The sequence below is a fragment of the Quercus lobata genome, chromosome 2, assembly GCF_001633185.2.
Source record: "Quercus lobata isolate SW786 chromosome 2, ValleyOak3.0 Primary Assembly, whole genome shotgun sequence".
NCBI lineage: Eukaryota > Viridiplantae > Streptophyta > Magnoliopsida > Fagales > Fagaceae > Quercus > Quercus lobata.
Window position 1 is genome coordinate 23,503,457 of NC_044905.1, and position 21,458 is coordinate 23,524,914.

Consider the following 21,458-nt stretch of genomic DNA (forward strand, 5'->3'; position numbering starts at 1 on the left):
AAATGGATTTTTGAGCGAGTATCAAAGATTATGTGTTACACAGAGGAGTAACTAGAACAGTGCAAACTTTATGGTGTTTCTCTTTTTAACTATTGTGATCTGCTGTTTGTAGTTATGGCAGACTTGTTTGGATCGTTGTCTTGGCCTCTGTTTTGATATCACGTGGCCAGAGTGTACTCTGTTTTATACAAATCGTCAAGCAGTGTCAACAACATCTTGTGATGTCCAGGATTTTAATGGAACTTTTTATAAAGAGGGACATTTCCAAATTGTGTTTGTACACAATGGACGAGGGAGACATTTATTGATACAGAAAATAATACTGTACAATACTAGGGATATATGGTCCACATAAAACTTTTTTTTTTTTTTTTTATAAGTAACTATGTATTTAGCTTCTTGAATTTTGAATTCCTTAAAGCTTGACAAATAGGTAGGAACAGTACCAGTTGTTACAGATTACAAAAAATTGCAAATTATAATTCTAGAATATTGCACATAGCAATATTGAGTATGATCGGGTTGGGTTCGAACCAATCAGGTTTGCATCATTATTGCGATCGTGTTGAAATTATCCAGATACACACGTTCACATCCATAACAACCAACCCCCCGGCCCTCTTAAAACATAAAAAATAGATTAATTAGTAACATGAAAAGTAGTAAAACGTCAAATATCCCAATTAGTAGGAGGTCCAACTTATGCCCATTTGAATCAGATAACTTCAGCAAATTACTAACAAATAAAAAAAATGTTCTAAATATTTACTAAAATACCGTAGTTAAAACGTGAATTGTACTGTGAATTAAATTTCTTTTTTTTGTTTAATAAGTTGGAAAGCACTGACATAGCATTTTGCCTGCTTTACAGGTACCTAATATGGGATATGGATGGGACACTGCTGCATGCATGTCCCAGAATTTTTTTTTTTTTTTTTAATTTTTAATTATTGGACACGGCCTATGCCAAAAAAAGAGAGAAAAAAATAATCTATAACCACGAATCTCCGTTCTCCATCTTCAGTCTTAACTTTCTCTTTCATTTTTTGTTTTTAGAAAAACTTTTTTTTTTTTTTTGGTGGAGTTATGTGACAGACTATCTCTTCTTTTTCAATTTGACTTTTAAGTGGCTTGCAGTTAGCCACTTCTCTCTCAAACTCACATGTCTCTTTATATTTTTTACACTTTCCCACTCACTTACGTCTCTTTTTTTCTTTTTCTTTTTCCTTTTTTTCAATTCAAATATTACGATGACACTCACATAATAGGCTTTAATATACTTGGGACATGGGCTTAAATTATTAAAGGAGGTAAAATATTTTAGATTTCTATCATATATATATATATATATAATATTATATGAAAAATAAATGCTTAACCATATATAAAATATAAATAATGATTATTTAATATACGTATTTCTGACATATCTGTATCCTAATTTTTCAGAAATTATTGTATCAGTGTGTTTTTCCCATACCCAATATTCATATCCGTGCTTACTAGTTAATAATTAATCAGTCCCTCCATTTCTATATTAGTTTCACAAAAGGTTTCAATAAGTAAATATAAATGCATGCACACATACCTGAGCACACTACATTAAAAACTGTGATATTATATACATACATATATATATATATATATATATAGGGTTAAGTTCAAGTTACACCTAGTATAATTCTAAAAAATGTTACACCACCCAATAACTTCTTATTAAATTCATACTTTGAAAATTCAACCGTTGAATTACATGTTCTATATGTTCTTAACATGCATGCCAATTTTCATATCAATCAGATATAATTTTTCATTCGATTCATAAACTCATCTTTTATGCATTATTTTAAACTAAAAAAAAATTAAATTTAAATAATTGATTGATGACATGGCTATTAATTTTTAATATCTTGAAATTTTACAAGTATAGAGAATATATGAAAATTATGTAATTTAACGGTGGATTTGTCAAAATTCACATCCAATTAAGAAATATTGAGTGGTATAATATTACTTAGAACTCTAAGTGTTACTTGAACCCAACCCATATATATATATATATATATATTAGATTAACATGGTTGCTTTCGTAGATGGCCCATTATCAGATATAAAGGGTCTGTTTGGATAGAACTTATTTTGCTGAAACTGAAAACTGAAAACACTGTAGCAAAATAATTTTAAAATATGTGAATAGTGCTGTGAGACCCATTTTTAATGAAAAAGTTGCTGAAAAGTGAAGTTTTTGAGATCCATGAATAGTGCACGGGTGCACTGTTTACTGTTGACTTGGTCAACAACTGCAACTGAAGCAAAAAAAAAAAAAAAAAAAAAAAAAAAAAAAAAGAGAGAGAAGGAAAACGCGCAAACGCACAAAACGTAAACGTGCCGTGTATCCAAACCGCACCAAAGCCAATAGCTATATACCAAAGCTATTGGCTAAAAATACCACTTTTTATAATTACTTTATGAGACAGACCGTTACGGACTATTTATTATTTTTAAAAAGATGTATCACATTTTTATTTCACCGACAATCAATTATTTCAAAAATAATTGTGAAAGTTGGTGCAGAATTCAAATGTCTTCCTAAAAATAAAATTTGTTTCTTTGATGAATCTGAGCGGTTGAAGGGTAAGTGAAGGTGGGCCTACCGTAGAGTGTTGCATTTAGTTTAATTTTGGCGTTGATGTAACATCTGGTGGTGGGGAGTGTTGGAGAGTTGGTTAGGGTATCTGTGGAATAGAGAGTATAGAATAAAAAGGGAAGATGATTTGATTGGAACGTAAGGTAAAGGCAGTACTTGGGGTAGGTTTGAATTACGGTTCGGTTTTTCTCTTTTCTTGTTTCGCTCTTCACTCTTCTCTCCTGTTTGCCCAAACTCGATGCTGTTTTATTACAAGAAAAACATCAATCATCATAATCTACCACACTGTATCCACCATGTCATTAGTTATATAAAACTTAATGGTCTGTTTGGAATTTAGAGAGGAGAGTAGAGAAGAGGAAAGTAGAGGGGAATGGTTCCCCTCTACCTTGTTTAGATGTTTTTAAAATTAGTAAGGGGTGGGGAGGAGAGTAAAGGGGAATGGTTCCCCTCTACCTTATTTGGATGTTTTTAAAATTAGTAAGGGGGAATGGAGTAATTATCCCTTCCCCTTATTTGGATGTTTTAAAAACTAGGATGGAGAGGAGAGGAAATGATTAAAACAGACAAATTTACCCCTATTTGAAAATGGACTTGCAACATTGGTCTATTATTAATTTAGAAATGGTAATTAGGAAATTTATTTAGTCAATAATTTGTCTACTCTACTCTCCCTCCAAATCTCTCCAATTTGGGGGAATTAAAAATGAGGGGTTAGAGGTGGTTGAAACCCCTTCAAACCTCTCCAAACTCCTTCCCCTCCTTTTTTAAACTTCCAAACAGGCCATAAGAGCAAAAATGATAGATTTATTAAGATCATTAAGCCTTCCCTAATCATTAAATTTATTATCCTATTATTTTAAAATTGCTAGTTCAAACCATCAGGCATGATACATTTCTTAAGTTCTTCTGCTTTTTGTACTTATTGTTACTTTCATGTTATGAAAGAGCACAATACTTTCTAACATAACCAAATTGAATGAGCACCTTAGTTTTCCACGTCCCTTTTGGAAAAATAGGGTATTTCTCATTACAGCAACACAAAATTCTTTGAGACGTGAATATTCTTGAGAAGAAGCCCTTTTTCTTCCTAGATCTACATTACTTAGCACCTTCCAAAATAGAATGTTAGCAAAAGCAATCTGATGGTTTTTAGACCCCTTAAAATATAATTGGATTAACCTAGTTAATTAGCCAAAGTTATTACTTAGTCCAAATTCCAAATCTAGATTATCACAATCAAACAATCATATCATGCAAAACAGCGGAAAGATAAATAACACAATGATATGATCATCCAGGAAACCAAACTGGTAAAAACTTGGGGAGGATTTAACCTAGCTATCCTCAAGGTAAACCTGAATCCATTATGAAAGAATTGAAGTTTTACAATAGGACTTAGACTGCTAACATCCTATTGCTACCCACCAGTAGAAACTTACTGACACGACCACATGCAAACTCTAAGACCATGGACTCCTTCTTTCTTAGATTCTCCAACAAATACAAGCACACCCACTTATGTTTCTTTAAGTTCTTATGGCAACAACTGAATGATCATTATGTTCTTGAACGAATCTCCTTCTTGATAATCCTAAGTTTGTGTAAAGGAAAGCTCCTCACAGATCTCACAAGAAATTTACACAAACAGCAATATAAGCAACACTAAAACGTGGCTAGGGTTTGCCTTATATACCTAGAACAAAAACACAAAACCCTAAACGTTGTAAATAAACTAGGGCTAAGTTGGAATTCTGCAGAAAACGCATTTTGCCCGAATTTTGATTGATCAAGCCTAAGCTTCGATCGATCGAACTAGGCCGAATTGCTTTATTAAATCTGCATCAACTTAAATCCAACTTTACATAAATGACACACCTTTCAGCAAGTCTAAACATGACTAAAAATCTTGTTTTGATCATAGTTTGCCAACATTACACATTAGAGTTCTAAATACATAAGATCCTAAGTCTTTAGAACCTAACACAATCAATATTGTAAAGTAGGACAAAACCAAAACAGTGCAACTGTTAAATTAAAGAACAAAAAAAATTAAAGAGGGCGAGTGACCTAGGAGCTAGGCCTGCTTGGAGTCAACATCTAGCAAGAGAAAGCAAATCTCTAAAAGTTAGCACCACACAATTAGAAAATTCCTAGAGAAATTTGTTTAATTAATTAACCTATAATATGTATTCATCGGAGTACAATAGTATACCATGCCCATTTACACTATAAGGACAAAACCCTAATTGTAATTGGCTAAGGAAACTTAATTTTCAGTGACTTGGGAAATCCAATTATTGAATATAAAATAGCCTTTACTCTAGGAAACTAATAATAATCTAGGATAAATTTTTAATTTGGTCCTCCAACTATTGACTAAAGTTCAATTTGATCTCTCAACTATTAATTGTATCAATTTAGTCTCTCGACTTTCAAAATTGAGTCAAGTTCATCCTTAGGTCTCTTGTCTATTTAAATTTTAATGGAATTAATAGTTGAAATTGATTTGATTTTAAAATCTATACACTTTCTATAATGGGAGATTCATGGAAGAAATTGACTTGATTTTGAATGTTGAAGGACTAAATTGGTTCAATTAATAGTTGAGAGACTAAATGGACACAATTGGTAATTGAGTGGCCCAATTGAAATTTACCTTATAGTTGAAAGAACAAATTAGTAATTTAGCCTAAAAATCTAATAACCTAATTAACCACTCATACCTAAAATAAAACACAATTAACCAATACAAATACAATTGACTTCCAAAAATAAAACAACCGTTGGTGTGGGGGTGTCAATCTATTTTTTCCCTCTTTTTCTTTTTCTTTTTCTTTTTTGTGCAAAATACTATTTTGGTCCCTAAACTTTACCAAAAGTTTGATTTTCATCCCTAAACTTTAAGAAGTTCATTTTATGTCCCTAAACTATTAAAAAGTTCATATTTCGCCCTTAAACTATTGGAAATTTTTTATTTATGTCCTTATAGTTTACCAAAAGTTTGTTTTTCATCCCTAAAGTATTGAAAAAAGTTCTTATTTCATCCCTATTTTGTCTCTAAACTATTGAATTTTTTTTTTTACAAAGTTGAGGGATGAAAAAAGAACTTTTTAAAGTTTAGGGATGAAAACAAAACTTTTGGCAAAGTTTAGAAACCAAAATGGTGTTTTACCTTTTTTTTTTCTTTTTCTTTTTTTTGAAGATTTGGGTTTTACTAGGAGACGGATTTGGTGGCATCATGATTTTTTTTCCTTGTAATAGATTTGACTGTGACCCATGGGGGATACTTGGAAAACACGATTAAATTTTTTCTTTGATACCAAATTTGATGCATAAAATAAATAAATAACAATAAAATTGAAAAACATAAGCTTAAAGGATAGATGACCAACACCTAGGCTTACTTAGACACACCCTTGATATAGTAAGTATTTTGGTGTTTGAAGTGTTAAAAATAGTTTTTTAGTGGTTTTACAACATATTTTAGTTTAAATTCTTACAGCATATCAACCTTCTGAATTTTTTTTTTAATTAAATTTAAAAAAAATGCTTCTCACTAATATTTTTTGGATCCCAGAACATGACTGTTCACGTTCTTCTGAAGAACATTGTTATTCATGTTCTTCATGTTCTTACTCAAATAACATGTTTGGTTGCTTAGAAAATTTAAAAATCAAGATTTTCTATTCTTTTCTTGCATTTTCTTAGCAACCAAACCCATAAAATCACCAAAACACTAAAACCGAGAAAAAAAACCTAGCAATCTGAAACCTCTTGTAAATCAAACCAAAACCTCCAATAAATCAAACCCAGCAAATAAACTCAAAAACCCAGCAACGAAACACATAGAACACGCACAAGTATTCACACATATCAAAGCCCACAAAATAAAAATAAAAATCAAAGCACAAAGATCTTCAACTATATACATTTTCAATTTCCCAGTATAAACCGATTCTTTCAAATGAAAACCTAAAGCCTAGCCAATTCTTTCAATTTCTTGGTTCAAACAAATTCAAATGAAAACTCAATAGCAAAAACCCAACGAATAAATTATTTCAATTTCTTAGTACAAAAAATTTCATATGAAACTGAGAAGCCAAATACATATGAACATATCATACCACCAATCAACAAAAATAACAAAGTCAAGGTGGACAAATAAAATGTGTCCACCACCACCAATCAATCACCAATGGACACATCAAATCACCGCAACCCATACCAATAACAAATCCAACTAACAATTCACCACTAGACCTAACCAACCACCACTTCACAACCACTATTAGGGGTGTTCGTGGTGCGGTTTTGGGTCATTTTTAGCACCGCACTTTGCGGTGCGGTTTAGCTAAAACCATAACTACACCGCACCTTGTTTTTGTGGTCACATGTGTGATACGGTACGGTGTGCTGCAGTTTAGAGTTTAGCCAAAACCATAACCGCACTGTACCTCATTTTTGCAGTCACATGTTCAATACCATGTATAAGATGCGGTTTGAAGTCGGTATATTTTTCAAATTTCTTTTCCTACTCAATCCAAAACTAATTTTTCTCTTTTTTTTTTGGGCTAAGTTTTAAATTATTGAGCTAGTTTTTCTTTATTTTGGATTGGCTTTTCTAGTCAATACTTGCTAGGGTTATTAAACCTTTTTTTTTTTTTTTAAGCTAGGGTTATTAAACTATTAATAATATATTTAATATTAAAAATAAATAAATATATTAATATATAGAGAGGGTGCAGTGCAGTGCGGTTTATGCGATTTTCTTATTATAAAACCACAAACCGCACTGCACCATGTGGTGTGGTGCGGTGCGGTGTGGTGCATTATTACTTACGATGCGGTGCGGTTATGCTATTTTGCGGGCGGTTTTGGTACTATTTTTGCAGTTTTTGCAGTTTGGTGAACACCCCTAACCACCACCACCAATCTCAGCCTCTCTCTCTTCTCTAAATTTAGATCAAAGCCAGATTGCAAACCATGTTAACTACCACAGATCTTAGTCCCTCTCTATCTCTAAACCCATATCAAAGCCATCAACCTGAGAGAGAGAGAGAGAGAGAGAGAGAGAGAGAGAGAGAGAGAGAGGAAAATGAAAAATGACCAGAGAGTGAAAAATGACCAAAGTGTGTAGCGCTGTGGTTATTGATAAATTTAATTTTTGTGATGTTGTTATTTGGTTGTCAAGAAAGTTTTTAAAAAAAAGTTGAGAAAGTTGGTACAAATTTTTTTCTCAATCTTTAAAACTAAAAAAGGTAAAAAAAAAAAAATAAATAATTGATTTTTTAAAATTAAAATTGAGGAATTAATTTTTTTAATTAAAATGTTGACTGGAATTTTTTAAATGTCAAATAAAATTTATTTTAATGGTCACGTCAGCATCATATCTACCACTAGTACATTCTATCTTTCACATAAGATAGTTCCATTAATAAGATGACAGTGGAGTCTAAATTAAAAATTATTCTCAATTTTTAAAGATCAAAATAAGAGTTTCAAAAAAGGATCAAAATGAAAAATGCCCTAAATATCTATTTGGATACAACTTATTTTAGTTGAAACTGAAAATTGAAAACTAAAAATTGAAAACACTGTAGCAAAATAATTTTTAAATATATAAAAAGTTTATTATTCACTTATTTTTTACTGTTCATATGCCTTAGTGCACTGTTCATGAGACATAAACAGTGCACCAAGCGCTGATTTAAAAAAAAAAAAAAAGGAAAGAAATGCAAAACGTGTGTTTGGGAAGCGCAAAACGCACGTTTGGGAAGCACAAAACGTGCTTCCCAAACACACATGTAGTGTGGATTTGGATTCAGCGTTTCCGCTAAATCCTGCGTCACGTTTTCCTCCTTTTTTTTTTTTTATTTGCTTTCACGCATTTAAGGGAGAGACAATTTACTGTTCATGAGACAAATGTCACCGTTCACGCACTGTTCCGGTACTGTTCATGCACTATTCACGGGTCTTACGACACTATTCACATATTTAAAAATTATTTTGCTACAGTGTATTCAGTTTTCAATTTCAGCAACAATATGAGCGTTTGGATTCAACTTAATCTGGCGTTTTCACTGTAGCGTTTACGTTTTGCTGAAGCTGGGACCCACGTGCACGCTGAAATTGCGTTTTCGTTCTTTTTTTTTTAGTTCCAGCTGCACTATTTGACCAAGTCAACTGTGAACAGTGCACGGTGCACTGTTCACGGATATCACAAATTCCACTTTTCGACTACTTTTTCATTAAAAATGGGTTCCACGATACTATTCACACATTTAAAAATTATTTCGCTACAGTATTTTCAGTTTCAATTTTCAATTTCAACAAAAATAAACTCAATCTAAATAGACCCAATAAATTCAACCCAAACGTACCAATAATAAGAAAAATATATTTTTACCTTTCAGTATATGAGCTCGTTTCTTTATGGTTTTCAATTAAGAATTAGGCGGGCTCAAGGAGAACATGTCTGACAGCTCTTTCCTCGGGTACATTGCCGCATGGCACCCTCTTGTCCCTTTTATTAAATTTGTGATATCATACAGGTGACTTTAAAAACTTTATCGCTGACAGACATTAAAGCGCAACTTTTTTAATTTTTTTTTTTTTTTAATGAGATTAAAGCGCAGCTATAATAGAGCAACATCCAATTATGGCATTCTATATAGTATCTAAATTACCTGTCAACAAAACAAAAAGCTTTTTGTTTTGTAAGTATTCTAAACTAACAGTGAACAAAACAAAAGGCAGCTGTCTACCTACATAAATCTGTTTTTTCAGATTCCCAAAATAAAGAAAAAGAAAAATCTATTTTTTTTTTTATAATCCCGTGAGGATTTAGAATGTTAATTATTATCTTTTTAACTTTTAAAAATACTTCTAATTTAATTAATTAATTTTTTATTTTTAAAACATAAAAAGTGACGTGAAAACTATAAATCGATAAGATTTAAAACTAAAAAAACCTATCCAATGTTCTATAAAAATTCCCACGGTCTCATGTACACAATCAAAACTACTCCAAGTTTCTAAATAAAAATAAATAAATAAAAAATACCCCATGTACTATATATATATATATATATATATATTTATTTATAAAAAGTTTACAAGACACTTATTATTAAATTCCATAAAAAAAAGACACTTATTATTAAATAATTAAAAAATATATATATATATATATATATAAGACACTTTCCTAATGACCGTCCAGTTTGAATAAAGACAGGCCTATATTTGAGGCTCTCAAAGAACAACGTCAACATCTCAAAAGAAAGAGTGAGCTGAGGAGAGAACAGATCGCTCGTCGACTGGTGGTTGCAGCGGTCGGCAAAAAAAAAAAAAATCATGTGATACATTTTTGGAGTTGAAAATTTGGTCACTAGAACACCACGTTCTCATCTAAATTCTAAAGTGCAAAGACAATTTGTTGTTGTTGTTTTTTTCTTTTTTTAAGTAGTCAGTAGTAACGCGTCACACGTGTTAAGAAAAAAAACATGTATAAGACCCTTTCGGCTTTCCTAAGTTCCATGCATTTGAATTAAGTCAGGCTTAAATATTTGAAGCTCTCAAAGAACAACGTCAAGTTCACAAAAGAAAGAGTGAGCACAGCTAGAGTAAAAGACATGAATTTCCAGAACAAAGAATGTCTGTTGAACTTTATTGGCTTTCTGTTTCTTGTTGCACAGTGTCTTTCCATGGTCGAAGGAGAGGTCCATTACTATGAATTTGTTGTAAGTACTTACCATATTATATATAGTTGTCTTTTTATCTGCACTGACTATAATAGCAAAGTGTTTTCCTGTTTTGGAATGATTCTAAGATATTGCACAGTTTACTATATAAGATTTATAAGCTGACATAATACTTATACTAATCACATTGAAAAAATGCAGATATTTATTTATTATGTTGTTGAAATTCATCAACTATGTTCATCGTTACGTCAGTTTGTAACATTTTGTAGTAAATTTTGAAATAATTTTAACATTTTACTTCCCAATATTGTGGGTTTGAATGGATAAGCTTATCACTTGGATTGGAGAATAATAGCCTGATTTTTTTTTGTTACATTAATTTAATTATCAATATATGCTTCTTATTTCGCAGCTTGCAGAGAAAAACTTCACGAAGCTGTGTAACACAACAAGTAAGTTAGTTGTAAATGGTAGTATTCCAGGGCCAGTAATACGGGTACACAAAGGAGACACAGTATATGTCAATGTTCATAATCAAGGTTATTATGGGGTGACCATTCATTGGTAAGCTCAATCACTCTTCATAAACACGCACACGTGTACACACACATATATATCAAAACGGTTTTTTAACATGAGTTACTCACATTCAAAAAAAAAAAAAAAAAAAACATAACTAATGCAAGCAAAAATATTTTCATTACTCTATCTCTTACATAAGTACTGCTCAACAAGATTCACATCTTTGGGTAATTTTATGGTTCTTATAGGCATGGTGTAAAGCAACCAAGAAATCCATGGTCAGATGGCCCAGAATACATCACACAATGTCCTATTGAACCAGGATCAAACTTCACATATGAGGTCATATTTTCCACTGAAGAGGGAACACTCTGGTGGCACGCACATAGTGATTGGACACGAGTCTATGTTCATGGTGCCATTGTTATCTTGCCTACTATTGGAACAACTTATCCATTTCCCAAACCGGATGATGAGGATATAATCATTCTTGGTATGCTTATATTTTTAAATCTCTCAATCCCACTAGATTTTAATAAATAAATAAAATAAAATAAAAAAACTTTCACGTCAGTTCAATAAAGAGTCAACATCATTTTGCCACTATGGAAAAGATATGAATGTGATGCTAGTGATGTGAGTTAAAAGGGTGTATACAGTTATTAAATTTATATCTAACCTATATGTTTAGTCCAACATGCCCAATAAAAATGGCCCAAGTCCAACATATCATATCAATCTAACATTATCTATGACTTAAAAAAAAAAAATTAAATATAAGAACAGAAAAATAAAAATAGAAAGTAAAATTTGAAAATTGAAACTGGTAAGATCCGCATGATTGCCTTGGAAATAGACGAGAGTTGATGTGGACAATAACTCGACTTCTTATCCCAGCCACAACTTTTAACTTTCAACCATTTCTTATTTTTTATTGTTTTTCTTTTCCTTACTTTTTCTCCTTCATCTCCTTCTCCACTTATTCATCGGTTCTCTCTTTCTTCCATAAAATGACGATTTGTCCAACCAAGTTTCAGTTCTACTCAGCCCAACTAAAGCAACGCCGTTAGTTCCACCACCATGCCTCTGTTAACCTCTAGTTCATGGTTTGTTTTTTTGTTTTTTTATTTTATTTTTGGTTTAAATGAAAAAATTGCAGAATGAACCATTTCGGGCCGAAATACATTTTTCGACCGAAATGGCCAAAATCGGCCAAAATGGCTGGTACCTTCCGAAATGGTCCGGTATCTAGAGTGAGACAAAACAGGGGGTGTTTTCTGTATGGTAGTGAGTTCCGAAACGGAAAATACCGGCCCTACCGGCCGGTACGAAGTTATTAAATATGATTTTTTTTTAATAAGTTATCTTATAATTTATTATACTATTTTTATAACAAAAACCTTAGCTTTACATGTGCATTCATAATGTGATTTAAAGTAGTTTTTGTTCTATTAGTTTAATATCTTTTTCTTTTCTTTTTTGTTCATTAAATTTAGAAGTTCTTTAGGTGTTGTAGTTTGACTCCCTCCAATACAATCCACCATGTAGCTTTGGAAATTGTAACTATTTACAATGAATTGTATTGACTAATAAATCAAATTATTAAATTTATCTTGAAGAACATAAAGTACAACACATGAGGAATTAGACTTAAATTTTGTCCATTATTAATTTTTTTAAATTAATACGTGATTGTTGATTAAACAATGTATGGCACGAGACTAATTCTAATATGTTAAAAATTCATGTTCAAATGAATGAAAAGTAAAATGAAACTTGATTGTCGAGAGCTCTCTTATTGGATGCATGAAGCTACTGTAAGCCTTCTCATATGTCCAAAAATCATGTGTCATATCTCTACAGTCTCCACGCCTTTATCTTTTCCTCTATATATAACTGCCTGTGTTGGTCAATGAATGAATAATATTATGCTAGTGTATTTCCGATTAAGTTTTGTTGAAAATGCAGGTTCATTGTACAGTGGAAATTTAACAGCCGAATTGGATTACGCCCTAATATATGGCGATGATCTGCCACACTCTATTGGTTACACCATAAACGGCGAACCAGGTGATTTGTGTCCATGCTCCAAAGGTATGATAGTATATTATATTTTAGATTTTATAGCTCAGAAATACTTTGAATTAAGATCTTCTTGAGTTCTTTAATTTTGATCTTATATATTTTTGTAATAAAAGGTTCAGATTAAATCATGTCATCAATCTACTGGCAAGAATCTTAAAATAATAATGTCACATTTAAAAGAATCAATTAAATTGATATGTCATATTTTGAAATTTTGATTTTATTTTTAAATTTTCAAAAATTGAAAAACTTAAATCCAAGACTCAATCTTACGTGTCAATCTCTAACCGGAGGCAAGAGTGAAATTATACGTTAGTGGTCCTGTTTTGATAGTACAAGGGAAATAAATTCTCTAGCGTAAAGGGTGAAATTATACTTAAGGAGTCCAGAAAGATAAATTCTCCAATGGTAGAGGTGAAATTACATAGTCCAGAAAAATAAATTCTCCAGCGGTAGGGGTGAAATTACACTTAGAGTCCAACAGTCAATGATTAAATAAATTTAGGAAAATATTAACTTTTGGGGGTCCTTGTGTGTCTCGGTCAGGGGAATTTATTGTACTTTCAGCCATCATTACATCAATATGAGAGAATAATTTCATTGTTACAAATACATTATATCCTTCAATAGTAAAACAAAAAGTAAAAATTAGAGCTTCCATAAGAAAGGGGTTAATTGGCATGGTATGAAGGGAGAGAGAGATCCCAGCTCAGTACAACAATTATTAAACTAAGATTTTGGGGAATATATATATATATATATATATATATATATATATATACATAAAGCATGAATGGAGTAATGTGGGCTGTTTTGAATGAGTGGGATGGAATTAATGCTGAGGTTAAGGCTTTAGTGAGTAGTGGACTATTTGTGACTGATTAGGGAGCATTTATGAGCTGTGGATATGCAAAAAGAGGAAAGGAATGTCTGAGGCTAGGTGAGTATAGGCTAAGGATAATGAGTTGTGAGCTTGAGGAGAGCTGAACCACAAGCAAAATGACAAACAAATCAGAAGTTTTCAGGGGCAGTAGTCGTGTATTTGTGGGCTAGGGTGCTTATGTTTTTATAGTGTAGTTTAGGGAAGTATTAATTAACAAGAATCCAAAAAATGTAGGACTGATCAGGGGTAGGGAATCATGCTTAATCATCATAGGATTTGGCCAGAAGTAGGAAATTTGCTTTTGGAGCTGCCTTGCTTCTTTGGGTAATATGACACATGGTGGGTTTTTGGGGTGTTTTGCATTAAATGTTAGGATTTCTAGAGTTGAGTTTAACCAATAGGATTAAGGCAAATATCAAGAATGAATCCTAGTGCTACAATTGAGATTTGGATCCTAAGAAGTAGGATTCAACACCCTAAGCTAGGTGTCAAAGTTTAAGTCCACTTCAGGGGATTCTACTAAAGATCCATTTATGCCCTCCGAACCACATGTTCCCAGTTTTTCCCCTTTAGGATTCATGGGCTTGGCACATGAACCATGCCTTAAACGTTTTTGACATTTATAGCATTAATTTGTTGAGATTTGGATAACTTGGTTTCAGCCCCCCTTCCGCTGGAGATATAGTCTTGAGGAAAATGATAGAGTTCCATCACCCATTAGACTTTAGCTGATATCACAACCTTTGGGCACTGTTCAAGTCAGGTAGGGGGTGACAGAAAGCTGATGGGATAGCCCCTAGTTCATCCTCAAAGACTTGGTTCTCTTGTAGAGGCCTCCAGCTATACCTTGGTCAAGGATGAACAAGGGCTGGTTGTCCACTTTCAATCCTCTGCCTCTTGCTGGGTTCTATGGATTGGGTTTGCTCATGTAGGCTGGTCCCTTTGGGCTAGGTTGTGTTCATCCTACAAAATGGGCATCAACAACACATGTTGCCATGGGTTTTCATCCCCTATGGACTTTTATTATTAGTAAATATTTTGGGCTTTCATAGATACTTGTAATGGGTCCTTAGGCAATGAGTTGTAATATTTGAAATGATGTGATAAGTTTCAAAATGCTTTTGTAAGTAACATTTACTATTTTTGAAAGTGATGAATTCCACATCATAAGTAATGTTCATGATTTCTAATAATCACATCATAATTTAAATGGTGAGCTTGTGGGATTGAATAGTTACCATGAGCTCCGAAGATGGATGTTGTGATTGTAAATGATGACCACACATTCATGGGTTTATAATATGAGATGAATATCATAATTTTCAAGATAACTTTTTGTTGAACTTTTATAAAATGATTGCTATGGTTTTTTGCCATTGTAATGTTTAAGAAACATTGTTCATCTTTTAAATGAAATAAACATGATATTTTTTGCCAAGCATTAATATTCTCAGGCTTTTGATAAAATAGTGCCAACATAAATTGGACTTTTGATATTACTAGTGAGAACTGGGTTTTTGATGTTGCCAATGAAAATTGGGCTTTTGATATTGTTAATGGAAATTGGGCTTTTTTAATGTTGCTAGCGATAACTGGGCTTTTAATGTTGCCAATGAAAATTGGGCTTTTTGATAAATAATTTGCCATGGGTTTAAATCATGGGCTTTGATTATGGAATTGAATCTCACTGATAAGATAGTATTGCTATGAATTTGAATCATAAGCTTTGATTATGGGGTTGAATCCCATTGATAAAATAGTACTGCCATGAATTTGAATCATGAGCTTTTTCCCAATATTGCTAAGCATAAAAAATTCTTGGGCTTTCGAAAGAATGAGATTTTAACTTACTTAGTAAATAATTTAGGCTTTATAAAAACTATTGGGTCTTATTGTGTTTTACATTTGTAGCCTAGTTTTTTGAAGGAAAGAAAAAACAGTTGCGAGCTAGCATAGTAATAGTAAAAAAAGTGTTTAGGTATGCCCAATAATTTTTTTGTGATGTTTGAAAAATAAATAGGTGTTATTTAAATAATATTAGGTGTAAAAAAAAATTAAAAAAAAAAAAAAAACAAAACAAACAAACAAACAAACCCTAATAGGGATAATTTGGATGTTAAAGGGTATATTGGTAATTTTGGAAGTGTAGGGGTATTTGGGTCATTTTGGGTATTTTAGGTCATTTTGGAAGTTATGAGGGTATTCAAATAGTTTTAGAGGTATTTGGGTCATATTAGATTAAATGGGTGGGTATTGGGTAGTTAATTTATATATAAGCAGGTCATAAATTGGTAAATGGTACATTACACATCCAACCCATTTATGACCCAACCTGCCCATTTGCCATCCCTAATTGCAACACATTATGTCAATGTGGGTATCCATTTCATTGAGTAAAATGCAAGTAGATAATAAGTATATAATTTTATTTGTTATTTTTTGAGAAGAATAAGTAGATAATTTCATTGGAACAAATTGAAATTAAGAGAGAGAGAGAGAGAGAGAGAGAGAGAGAGAGAGAGAGAGAATGTTATGTAGGTTTGATGATTAAGATCTAAGTGATTGGGTTGGGCGAAACTCCATCTTGATCCAAGTTCTCTATCATTGCTGCTGTCGAGATCTTGTTTGAGACAGGCTTGTGTCATCAATGTCAGCACGACGGTGAGAGTAGAAGTGAAGAAGGACAAGAGGTACAATAGTGAAATTGGTTCTTAGATCTGGGTCTTTTCAAGTTTTTGAAAACTAAAATAAATTCAAAAAATTCAAAATTTGACATGTTAATTTCTTTTTAATTGCTAATATTGCATCATTATTTTAAGGTTTTTGTTAATGGATTAAAGAAAATAGGAAAAAAAAATGGAATGTGTATGTTACAAGTATGTTATGTTTGTTTTTTAAAAAAATAGTAACAAAAATATGTAAACATTTACCGTATCTTTTTTTCAATAAATACTATCATTTTTGTATCATAACCTTTTAACTCCCGTCAAGTGTGATTTAATCTTTAGAACATTCAAATAAAATTTAAATTTTTTGAGAACAATGCAAGAGAAATTACAAAATTTATTATATAAGTCTTATAAATTGACACGTCACTAATTATAAAAAGTAATTTAAACACTCATTATTATTTTTATAAAACAACACCAATCACATTTACTATCTCGTCAAGTATTAAGTTTTTGTAGTAGGAGTAGTGCTATGTTCATAACATTTTTCACAAAAATTCTATAGCAAATCCTTGATGACAAACTATTATTGGTGAATGAAAAAGTAATATTAATGGTGGGCCTAAATTATAGCAAGTAACAATTTACTACTTAGATTTTGTTGTAAAAATATTGTATACCTAGCATTCCTAAGTAATATGTGTTGCACTAGTTTTAGAGTATTTAAGATAATAATAATAATAATAAATCCTAAACATGGATATTTTGGCACTAGGAACAATAACATAGACTCGGAATATGTGTTTTGTCGGGTTTATATTTTAAATATATTAAAAATGACTTTTAGGGTCTGTTTGAGAATAACTTATTTAAATGAAACTAAAAACTTTTTCTGAAAATACTGTAGATAAAACTAAAAGTTAACTGAAATAATACAGTGGAACCCATAAATAGTAGCAAAAAGTACAATAAGACCCATAAATAGTAGCAAAAATAAGCCAAATAGCAAAATAAACTGCCCTATATAAGATTATCTCAAACGCAACTTAAGCTCATTTAGTGTTGAACATGTATTCGTTTAATTGAGATTTTTTAATATTTTATATTCCTTGTCTGATGCAACAACCAACAAGTTTCAATAAAAAGATGATTTTTTAACATTTAACAAACCCGAATGTAACAAGCCGATTTTTACACTATTCGTATTTAACGCTTATTGTACATTTAAACTTAAAGTAACGCGTTTAGTTATGTAGCTTTGCAAACAGTACGTAGTTTTGTAAAACAGTAAGTAAGATGCAAGTAACTTTAATTTTAATGGATGTACGCCAATTGTTCGTGTACTTTATGCATATTTACCAATTGTGATAATCAAAACCGTTTATTATAAAATAAAAGGTCAAGATTAAAATAACCCTATGTGATAGAATTCCCTAGAATCTTAGTCCAAAATATCTACCCTGTTGGATCATTTTGTTAAAGAAAAGTCTAAATCTAAGACAAATTTTGCAAACTAAACTAATGTGGTAATAAATAAGATGAGAAATGCTAAAAATGAGATGGAAAATGTTAAAGGTACTACAAGTTTTGCTAAAGGGCTTTATGTAGCAGAACATATATGGCAATGAATGTGATTAGTAGGTTTCAACTAGATAATAAATATTCATTTGAATCACTTTTTTATAATTTGTGACTCATCAGTTTGTAAGCTTAATTTAGTAAACTTGTAGTACTTGCAACATTACTCTTAATGAGATTTGTTTCACTTCAATAAGATAAAGAAGAAAATTTTACTTTATAACCTATACAAATTGACGTGGCAATGGATGTGATTGGTAAATGTCAAAAACATAATAAATGAATATCAAAATCTCTTTTTTTCCTTTTCTTTTCCTAATTTGGTGACACTTTAATTTCTACCGTAGTAAAAATTATAGTATCAATAGAATCACTTGTAAGATAATTATGAGTGTTTGAATTTTTTTTGTGATTGGTGACACGTTGGTTTGCAAGACCTATATAGTAAAATCTATCATCACCCTTTGTAGTATCCCTAGCATCTCTCTACTACATAATGTTTACAAGTTGACATTTTACTAATCACAAAAAAGTGGTTACATATTCATTTATTAAGTTTTTTAAGTTTACGATCATATTTATTGTCATGTCAGTTTATAAAATTTATTTACTAAAATTTGTATATATTTAACGTTATTCCTAAATAAATCACACATTGGAATTAATTGAGTCATAATCTTAATGTTGTAGAAACAACATACCGTCGGGTGGTTGATCACGGCAAGACCTATCTTCTTCGTCTAGTCAACTCAGTTGTGGCAGCAAATATGTTCTTTGCAATAGCTGAACACAACCTCACAATTGTTGGAATGGATGCAAGTTATATCAAACCTATAACTACTAGTTACATAATGATAGCCGCAGGACAAACCATGGATATTCTACTCACAACAAATCAGACTCTTGGCCATTATTATATAGCTGCTCGACAATTCTGGAGCCAAGAGGTGGATCTTACAAATTTTGACCTATTCAATGTCACCGCGATCATCGAATACAGAGGAAACTACACTATTCCATTATCTCCTTCCTTTCCAAGTACACTTCCCGATTACAAAGACTCAAGACAAGTCATAAAATTCTCAAAACTTCTTAGGAGCTTAGCAAGCAAAGACCATCCCGTAAATGTCCCCTTAAACATAACCACCAGAATGTATATTACAGTTTCCATGGCAGAAATTGAATGTAAAAATACCACATGTATAGCAACCGGTGAAGAAATTATATTAGCTACAAGTGTGAATAGCATAAGTTGGAATAACCCAGTTCCTACTGATGTACTGCTTGCTTACTACAGGTTTTTCCCCTCTTTCCCTCTTTTATTTTATATATTTTTTTTTAATATAGATTGCATTGTTTTTATAAAGAACAAAGTATGCAGTTTCAATTCTTTTCCATTTCTTCCTTTACGATTGCAAGTGTAGTTTTTGGCATCTTATTTTCATATTATTTATCAACAGATTAATTTTCAGTAAATTTATGTTAAATATATGACAAAAAAATAAAAACTGGTTTATTTTTAAAAGGCTAGAAGTTAGAATATTAAAAAAAAAAAAAAAAAAAAGAAGAAGCAAAACCTTGCGCACACTGCATGTCCTATGATGCCATAGTAGCGATAATTAAAAACTAAGAATAAAATACTATGACTTTTACTCAAATGACCATGTAGAGTTTGATAATTACTTGATCCTCTTCCATGTAATCAATATATGTTTTAGTTATCTTATTAGAGTTGTGATATTATGCTTGAGAGATTTTAAATTTTTTTTTTAAATTGTGTATTTTACTAAAGGACTTTTGCCAAATATTGCATAGATTACTGACTAGGTATGAATATTTTATCAAAGTGCAACATGATTATTCTTTTACTGTATATGATAATACATTTTGATATTTGGGGTATGTTTGAATACCGTTTATTTTGTTGAAAATGAAAATTTATTGCAGAAAGTACGGTAGATAAAAGTAAAAATTAGTTGAAATAGTACAGTGGGGTCCATGAATAGTACCAAAAAAGTGCAATGGAGTAAAAATAAGCTAAATAGTGAAATAATTTTCATTTATAATTTGTATCCAACGGAGGCTTGATTATATTAAAATCTTTCATGCAGGAATATTACTGGGGTTTACACTACGGATTTCCCAGACCAACCCCTTAATTATTATAACTTTACAGCTGACGAACTTCCAGAAGCTCTGGCAATGGCAGACCTTGGGTCCAAGGTGAAGGTGTTGAATTATAATGAAGCAGTTGAGGTTGTTTTTCAAGGTACCAATATACTGGGCGCTGGGTATCATCCAATGCATTTGCACGGGCATAGCTTTTACGTGGTTGGAAGTGGTTATGGAAATTATAACAATGACACCGACCCAAAAAAATTTAATTTGGTTGATCCAGTCGCAGTTAATACCTTCGGTGTGCCTAAGAATGGATGGCTTGCCATCAGATTTGTAGCAAACAATCCAGGCAAGTTATTTTATCACTATCTTATACGTTTAGTTTATATTATTATAAAAAGTGCATACATTAGAGACAGAACATTCGTTGGCTCAAGATCTTGTAACCAAAAAAAAATATGGATAATTTTTTTAAAATAAGTTTAAGGGGGAAGATGGGATCAAACTTGTGGAAAAAAAAAAGGTTGCTACTGACTTAAGGGGAGGGGGGAAGGGAAATTGAATCGCAAATGCATGCATTTAAAAATTGATCTAATTATGTGATTCTGGTTGGTCTAAGAATTGTGGATGTTAACATCAATAATATTTGGCAGGTGTGTGGTTTTGGCATTGTCATGTAGATAGACATATGACCTGGGGTATGGCTGCTGTTTTTATCGTAAAAAATGGAGGCACTGCTGAGACAAGTATCCGCAAACCTCCTCCTCACTTGCCTCCATGTAATGTTCCCTTAGAATCGCGGGTCCAAAACAATGATGGATCAGACGGAAAAGAAAATCAAACAATTTTTATCTAAATGGATTGATTTACTTTTTTATTTTTATTTTTTGATGAATGTATGGATTGATTTACCTATGTAATAAGTTTATTGAACGTTGTATTGCCTTAATTATTTGTACTTCCTAGTCAAGAGAAATTATTCAATAATCTTAGAGCAATGCTCCTTCATTTCAAATAATAGTGAATCTCAATAATTAAGTTTATAGCGTGATGCACCATTCATGTACTCGTGCACCTGCATGATTGGGTATACACATACACACACTTGGAGCTTGATGCCATGAGTTGGTTGCTTCTCCACATGCCTTTGCTCCCATGGTCCCCTGTTTCATCTGCTTTCCCTTGCTTGCCTCACTTGACACGTAGACTCACACTCATGCTTAGAAACAAGTGCACACCTTTTGAGC

At 31.8% G+C, this 21,458-nt stretch overlaps 1 protein-coding gene across 1 annotated transcript; it reads left to right on the forward strand.

The window, feature by feature from the left end:
- The first annotated feature begins 10,134 nt into the window (after positions 1-10,134).
- LOC115975019 (putative laccase-9) lies at positions 10,135-21,209 on the forward strand. Its single transcript, XM_031095646.1, has 7 exons — positions 10,135-10,392; positions 10,769-10,920; positions 11,127-11,371; positions 12,847-12,972; positions 18,784-19,390; positions 20,205-20,560; positions 20,865-21,209. Exons 1-7 carry the CDS (start codon positions 10,285-10,287, stop codon positions 21,065-21,067), a joined length of 1,797 nt encoding a protein of 598 aa, XP_030951506.1. The 5' UTR covers positions 10,135-10,284; the 3' UTR covers positions 21,068-21,209.
- The last annotated feature ends 249 nt before the right edge of the window (positions 21,210-21,458 follow it).

Excerpts from the sequence above, each read along its gene's own strand:
- LOC115975019 (XM_031095646.1), top strand. The coding sequence starts at position 10,285 with ATGAATTTCCAGAACAAAGAATGTCTGTTGAACTTTATTGGCTTTCTG. Across the intron at positions 10,393-10,768 it reads TCCATTACTATGAATTTGTT|CTTGCAGAGAAAAACTTCAC; the intron begins GTAAGTACTTAC and ends CTTATTTCGCAG. Across the intron at positions 11,372-12,846 it reads TGAGGATATAATCATTCTTG|GTTCATTGTACAGTGGAAAT; the intron begins GTATGCTTATAT and ends TTGAAAATGCAG.